Source organism: Haplochromis burtoni, unplaced genomic scaffold, assembly GCF_018398535.1.
Source record: "Haplochromis burtoni strain Fernald_Lab_line unplaced genomic scaffold, NCSU_Asbu1 Contig_3085, whole genome shotgun sequence".
NCBI lineage: Eukaryota > Metazoa > Chordata > Actinopteri > Cichliformes > Cichlidae > Haplochromis > Haplochromis burtoni.
The window spans coordinates 756-8424 of record NW_024585446.1 but is presented as its reverse complement, the minus strand read 5'-3'; the positions used below and the strand labels follow the sequence as shown (position 1 = coordinate 8424).

Here is a 7669-nt window from a genome sequence, read left to right as displayed (position 1 = left end):
TTGATTAGTATATTTGGTAATACTGAAGCTTGAAAAACCTTTGTTAAACTCTATGCTACCATTTGCTTTTTTTCTCTGACGTCACCTACAACATGGGTCGCTTACCTTACTCGTTACTTCCGTCACTTACCGTTGACTGTAGCTTTTAACCCTTATTAACTTGAGCACAACTCTATAATGAGCAACAAACTGCAATATGTCTAAAAATGATCATGGTTACACCTGCAATGAAAGATCATATGATTATCCTGACACCTGTAAATGGAAGATTAACCTGCGGTTATAACAATCACTGGAACACAAATGTTAGTACAATGTCAAAAGCTTCAATAAATGTTTAATGCAATGCTTATTATATGATTCTGATGCAATAATAATGCTGATGCTAAAATAACAGTAAAAACACCCCCTTTTATCCCGTTTAACTTGACACATAAGCGTTTATAAATGCCTCTTTTAAATTTTATTTCCCCCTGTTTTTCCCCCTACTGACCACAGCAGGGGAATCTTAGTTTTGAATCAGCCATGAATCCAGCTCACCTGATTCATCAGTGAGCCCCACCGTCACTGGCGTCTGACAGGGTGGCGCTGCATGCTCTTCCTTTAATGTCACCATTTTCAATCTGTTAATTAGAGTGCTTAAACATGAAGTAGACTACGTCCACAACAAGTCAATACAGCTGTAAATGTGGCCAATTATCAATCTATTACCAATCAATAACAACAGATAGCTTTTATTTTATGAATGCTTTTAGTCAACCACCCACCCAGAGGATCTCCAATCCCAGGAAATTCCTTCTCCTCATTCAATGAGTCTGTCCTCCTTCCATGCCCTGGTAACTGGTCCATCCAGAGCCATATGATCTCAAAATATACATACAACAAGCCAAACCACACCTTGGTCACACCAACCCTTTTCCGCCCTGAAGATGTTCAACGCCATGTTAGTCTGGACTGTCAAAGGTGACTTTAACGCTGACTGTTCCGACAATCCATTTAGGCTGCTTTTAACTATGTAAAGCACTTTGTGCTACATTTTTTCTGTATGAAAAGTGCTTTATAAATAAAGATTGATTGATTGATTGATTGATAACATTTCCTGGTCAGATTTGCCAATCTCTGCACTAGGGTTTTAATCGTTTTGCCATTTTCATTAGTTTTCATTTTTATTTAGTTTCGACTCCAGATTTTCAATTTTATATCAGTTGTAATTAGTGTTTACCAATTATTTGCTAGTTTAGTCTAGTTTTTATTTTCTGAAAATCCTTAGTTTCAGTTTAGTTTTGATTAGTGCCAGTTATAGTTTTAGTTGTGTTTTGCAAAAATGAAGTGTAACCAAATCTCAGTTCCATCATATCAGTCATGCTCTTCTGCTTATCCGTGGGTATTGAGACTATTAACTCTTGCAGCACCGGGTGCTCCTAATTTTGGTTCCAGTTAATTGATAAACTTTTTGAAGGCCATTGACTCACACAGTTATGTAGATGTCCCAGTCCTGTTGTCTCGGGATGCATCACGCTGCCTTATCTGGGGTTAGCTGTTTTCTGGGGATGCGGTTTGAGTGGGGGAGCTCGTCGAGGAGGGGGAGTGTGCTCCCCCTGATGAGCTCCTCAAGGTAAGTGTCGCGGTTCGAATTTTGAGGAAGAGACATACGACTGAAAGTCCATAGTGGGTCAACACAAATTATTTTATTAAAACACACAGTACCATGTGGGAAGCCGATCTTCGCCTCCCTGCTCGTTGCAGAAAGCTTTATAGCCATTATGACGTCAGAACAATTCCCCGACCTCCTCTATGTTCAGAATAACAAAACTTTCCCAGAATTAAACCCAGATGTTTCCACTCATGTTTCCTGGGAACCTAACCAATTGTGTAAACGAGTGTGTTGTTTTGTGAAATTGTGGGTTCAGGCCAAAGAGAGTTGACTGTCCTTAACTGACCTAGTCCGCCTGGACCTGCAGCTCCTCTGGTGGCTGGTAGAATATTGTATTATAGCAGATTTACTAAACAATGATACCAAATAATATTAATGCTAAACTGATACAGACTAATGAAGTAATGATGAAATAATGACAGTGCTTTATGAATGATACACAGTGACAGTAAAATAACATGTTTTTCTTGACAACTCCTCCTCTTTGGCTCGCTTGCGAGTCCAACCTCCACCAGGATTTGTCTCACTCCTCCGTCCGCCCTGCAACCTCCCTCAAGGGCATCATCATGATAAGAGTATAAGGTTATGAGTATAAAAGTAAAAAACGTACAAAACTATTACCCTTCCTTTACACTATCAATTACTTTAGACTAGAGCTTAGCCTATTAGGAGCCTGGAATGAATTGATGCTTAGCGCGTGATGCTCCTCTTCTTTCTTCGTCTCCCCAGGTAGACTGCTGGGGAGAACCGCTGCACAGGGGGAGAGGATTATTCTGCCTCTATGTTCCCCCCGTGTTACTTTGGGTGGAGCTTATCTCTCGTCCGCGACTGCACATTGAGACCAATGGACCTAGGTCTCGCAAACAAATCTGCTAAATCAAACATCTTATTTACACCCAACTATAGATCATGAAAGCGATAAAGTATTCAGCACAACAGACAAGTATCATGTTCAGGATTTCCCAAATCATTAAATCACTATTATTGCCGCAATTTATTTTATCCCCAATTTAATCAGTGACTTCCCTTAAGCAATGTCACTCCACTTGTTTTATCCCTATAAGCGCTATATTAAACTGTTCCATAGGAACTGCATCTCTTATTTGTTTTCTCATGTCCCTTGTCTGTTTTCTACTGAATCCTCCACATGCACTCTTAACAAAAGCAAAACAAACATTAGCAAACCACATTTGACCATCTCGGGTTAGGCGTCAGCCCTCCACCTTGCAGAGGTCCTGTAAAAACATTTCCTGTAAAAAGAATCACACTGTTTTCAAGACAGGATGTGTCTCCCACAGTTTAATCGCATCACCAACTCATAACCTATAAACCCAGTTTCTTCACACATAAGCCCAGAAATCCTGTAGTAGGAAAACATTATTAGCAAACATCAACTACTTGTCCAGTTATAAGTCACATATTCAAAGCACATCCAGCCCTGTCATGCTGTAGAGAAGCAAATGCAAATGTTAACGCTGCGCAGGTGTGTACACACTTTCACAAACACAGAAAGTAGCATTTAAAAGTTAAATCGTCATGCAACCTCAGATGTCGCTGTCATCTTTCTGCTCCTGTAGAAAGAAACACACATAAATTCATCCACCCTTTTGTCCTATCTAGGTGGAGGTTAACCTTGAGTCGTGGTCAAGTCTTGTCAGCTTTTACCAGTCAGTCCGTTTGTTTTATTTCCAGTCTTTCATCCATTCCTTCTTTGCTGATAGTGGAAACCATCGCCGCATTTAGATTTCCGCCCTCAGCAAAATTACGTCATTTCAAAAAGAGAAACAAGAACTTTAGATCGGATTACATCGCTGAATCCTTCTTAGGCAGGGACTCTCATCTTCTAATTGTCGCAATAAGTGGCTTTCTCCAGAGCCCATTTTAATGTGGAGAAACTCACTTGCAACAATTTTCTCGCCGACGTGTAATGCTTGTAATTTCCGATGTGCAGATCTGCTTAAAGAAAAGATTCACAAACAAAAATCAGTGCACTGTTCAAAATATAAATCAAAAATCAAAAATAAAGCTTTAAAACAAAACTAAATAAAAAGAAGCCCTCTTGTGGTCCAGAGATCTTCTGCAAAGGAAACAAAACCCCATTTCCACTTGTCAGGTTTACGGAGACATGGCGCTGTGAACAATTCAACCAGAAACTTGCCTTAACATATCCAATCATGTTGACCTATAACTTTCTCCCGACCGCTGCATGTGGAGAATCGATCCAGGTCTGTTTTGCACCTGAAGAAACACAACTGAGACATTTTATTATTATCATGAGTACTTAAACTACCAGTTTCCCTCTCTCTGGTCAGAAATACCAGCTTATGTCATGTGTATAAGTGTAAGCAGGTCTTCATTGCTTTTCCTATGTATTTTGTTAATGTTCAGTGAGTGTATAGTAAATGGACTGGTTCTTATATAGCGCTTTTCTACTCTTCTGAGTACTCAAAGCGCTTTACACAACTTGTGCATTCACCCATTCACACAAGCACATTTTTCCTTAGTGCTTTCTAACTGACATTCACACACATTCATACTCCGATGAATGCATCGGAGAGCAATTTCGGGTTAGTATCTTGCCCAAGGATATTTGGCATGCAGACTAGGGGAAGCCAGGAATCGAACCACCAACCTTCCGATCAGTAGATGACCTGCTCTACCACCTGAGCTACAGCCACCCTGTAGCTGTGTAAGCTGCTTTCTTCATTGCCTCTGTATGTTATAATCAGGTTTAATTCATGCATCGTTTCACTGATTTCTTAATTCAAAACTATCTCACTTCTGATTCTTTCCAGAAATAATTTCACATGTAATACTTTGTGTATGTGTGTTTTCCATTCATTCATGTAATTGTCAGTTACTTTCTTTGTTCATTTTACCTTCTTTTTGTTTACCTCTTTAGTTTTCTGGTGGACATCTCTAAACACCATCATGAGTTCAGGCTTTTCATTTCAATCCAATTATACCCTGTATTCTGCACCACATCTCTGTGTGTTCATCATTTCTTTGAACCCAGCTCACCTCCTGCAACCACTTTTCTGAGAATACGCACTTCTTTTGCTGTTCGTACTCCTGCTGACATTTCTTTGGAAGTGAAGGAACACCAAAGTAATTTCTTCGGTGGCTATAGCTCAGCAGATAGAGCAGGTCACCTACTGATCGGAAGGTTGGAGGTTTGATTCCAGGCTCCCCCAGTCTGCATGTCAAGTATCCTCGGGCAAGATACTAACCCCAAGTTGCTAGTGAATGTAGTTAGAAAGCACTCAGTATAGATGAAGTGCTTGTGAGAATGGGTGTGATTGGGTGAATATGGCATGTTGTATAGAGCGCTACTCCGAGAGAGTAGAAAAGCGCTACATAAGAATCAGTCCATTTAAAGGAGCTTCTTCGACATTTTTAAGAGTTCTAAACAAATGTCTGTCCCCCTCCAGAAAATCTTATGTACGCAAACGCGCGTTGCCACTTCTTATCTGGTCTTTTAGTTTGACAGCACATGTGCACCTGTAGGACCACTTACAGTATGTGCTCTCCTGCATGTATTTAAGGAAAGAACTGTGTTTAATGGAGACTGTCAGTGACAGTCAATGCCCAAAAGGTTTTTGTTCAAGCAGTCCTGGCAGACGGCCTCGCTCTTACTTTCCTCATGTTCTCCTTTTATTTAACTGGAGTTGATAAATGACTTCATCCACCCATCTAATGTATTGAAAACATCAAAGCAAGAAACTTGCTCACCATGTTTTCTTGATACTGCAGTTAATAAATCTTTCGAGCTCAGTAACTTTAACAATTTATTTCATCAGCATTCCAGTACCTGAAAACATTCCAGCATTTATCGTTGATAAATCTTGTATGAGAAGAAAGATTAAAAGTAATTGAGCAATATAGAGTTTAATAAATAATCACATCCGGTGCAGTGCAATAAAGTTTGCTTAAAAGAAACCTCAACATAAACAGACACTTAAGCTGTGTACATGCCGGAAGTGATTCGCTCATCACACATTGCTTTGAAGCTGGTGGTTGGTCTCTTGCTGACGTTCCAGGCCTCAGTTGCCCAGATACCACTACCCTGTGAATCAACAACATTCTTCATTCCCACAGGTAGCACTTCAGGCTTTCACCTGACGCCTGAAAATTAATAAACTTTTATTCTGAATCCCGTCTACTTCACATCACCAGTGGTTATTTTGCCCGCTGTAGTCGTGGAACACCCTTCACTTTCTGGTCAGCGTGTAGCTGTGAATCTCTTCCAGTATGCACACAGCTTCACAGTGGAATCTGAGTTTCAGGATTGCAGCTGTTAACTCAAATTAATGCAAACTTCTTTGTGTTGTGTAAACTCTCAGCACGTTCTTAGTTCTTCCATGTGTAGCTGTAGTTGTTCATGGTGATGTGTGTCAGGGCTGTCTTTCCCAGGGTGGAAGGCTGCTGCAGCTGCTGGATGGAAGCAGGATGGAGACCACAAGAGGACAGTTCTACCGAGGCCTCGCCAACCTGCAAAGTATTCACAGAATAAATACCCCTACACTAATTCACACTTTCTCTCCAACTCCTATTTTAGAATAAATCTGAGGTTGTTAGCTGGCACTAAGTGCTGTGGACAGCACGTTGACACAGGTTAACAGACAAACAGCAAAACCAGCCATGCAAACTAGGTCGTTCAACATCTGCATTATTTAAATTACCAATGCACGTGCCAGAAAGCTGAGCGCCTCAGTGGGTACATTTAGTAAATTATCGTGAATTAAGTGGCTGGCCCGACTGTGTGAAGAAGACAGAAGCTTCACACGTTACATGCAGATAACCCTGGTTATGGTTTAGGCATCATCTGCAGGTTGCTTGCTAAGAAGTAAAGTTGACATTAAAGTTGATTTGATCACATTCAGGCTACAGCACATACATACATGACATTCATGAATCAAACAAAAAGCAGCTTCATGTTTTCTGTATGTTACCTGCTGCTTGGTGCTGTGTACGTTCATAACCGCGGTAGGAGTATGTGTGTAAAGCGCAGCTGAGAAGTTTCCTTTCTGCGCAGGCCGAAGTAACGTTAGGATAGCATGGAGAGACGAGGGGAGGACAGGTCCTGCAGTGTGGCAAGTACAAGTATACTGAACACTAACACACACAGTGGGAGCTGAGAACTGATACGAGACAAAAGTCTGCTTGTCCAGCTGCGTACCTGTGATCTCCAGACTGCTGATGTTCTGGAAGGAAGAACCAACTTGACTTCTCACGTTCACACAACGGCTCTATAAAAGCATAAATCACACAGAGTTTCAAATTCAACTCAGAAGTATAAATGATACGTGAGATGGTTACAGACAGAGCTTCGTGTGTGTGCTCCAAACACCTTCAGAGTGTGCATTGTAGCTCCTCTAAAAGCACTGGGAGCCAACAGTGTGGGCGGTAACCCTGCCTGGGAGCCGGATGAAGCAACCACACCCTTCCAATTGATGAAGAAGTTGATGAGAGTGAAAGTGTGAAGTCCTTTCACACATATCACAGACTCAGGCTTATGGTCCACAGACATGACGTGGCCCTCCTTATGACTAGAGAAGAGGTCAAGGAGTTGTCACAGAAAAACACACAGAGTACACGTAAAACAGACTAACGTGACAGTGCTAATGAGGATACAGCTGTAGGGTGTGGAGGTCTGGCTTCTTGATTTTGTCCTGGACTCCCATCTCCTTCAGCCAAGACAAAGTGCTGTCTTCATCTCTGCAGTCTCCATCATGGTCTCCTCCATCAACTGTATCGCTCAGCTTGGAGCACCTATACATTGAGACCACATTTACACACGATGGCACAAAAACACCACAACAAAAGATTCTTCTTACGTCTGACTAATTACACTTTTAAAATTTCCAGGTTATTAGTGCCTCATTTTTCCTTATGGTATATTTAAAGCATGACGACTGGTTATATCTAGTTCCTTCTACAGGCCTGTATGGCTTAACTTACCATCGTTAAAGTAGACTTTCACATGTGGCGCTCTCTGCTTCTCCTTGCTAACAG

The 7669-nt window shown here is 41.2% G+C and overlaps 1 protein-coding gene across 1 annotated transcript; it reads right to left on the bottom strand.

Moving 5' to 3' along the window:
- Positions 1-5429: 5429 nt before the first annotated feature.
- Positions 5430-7426, bottom strand: LOC102313474 (protein downstream neighbor of son homolog; the record flags this gene model as incomplete). Its single annotated transcript, XM_005953131.2, is given in 5 exon segments — positions 5430-6145; positions 6607-6737; positions 6834-6903; positions 7005-7203; positions 7289-7426. Coding segments are annotated over 5 exon segments (679 nt in total), but the record flags the coding sequence as incomplete, so codon positions are not given.
- Between the last annotated feature and the right edge of the window lie 243 nt (positions 7427-7669).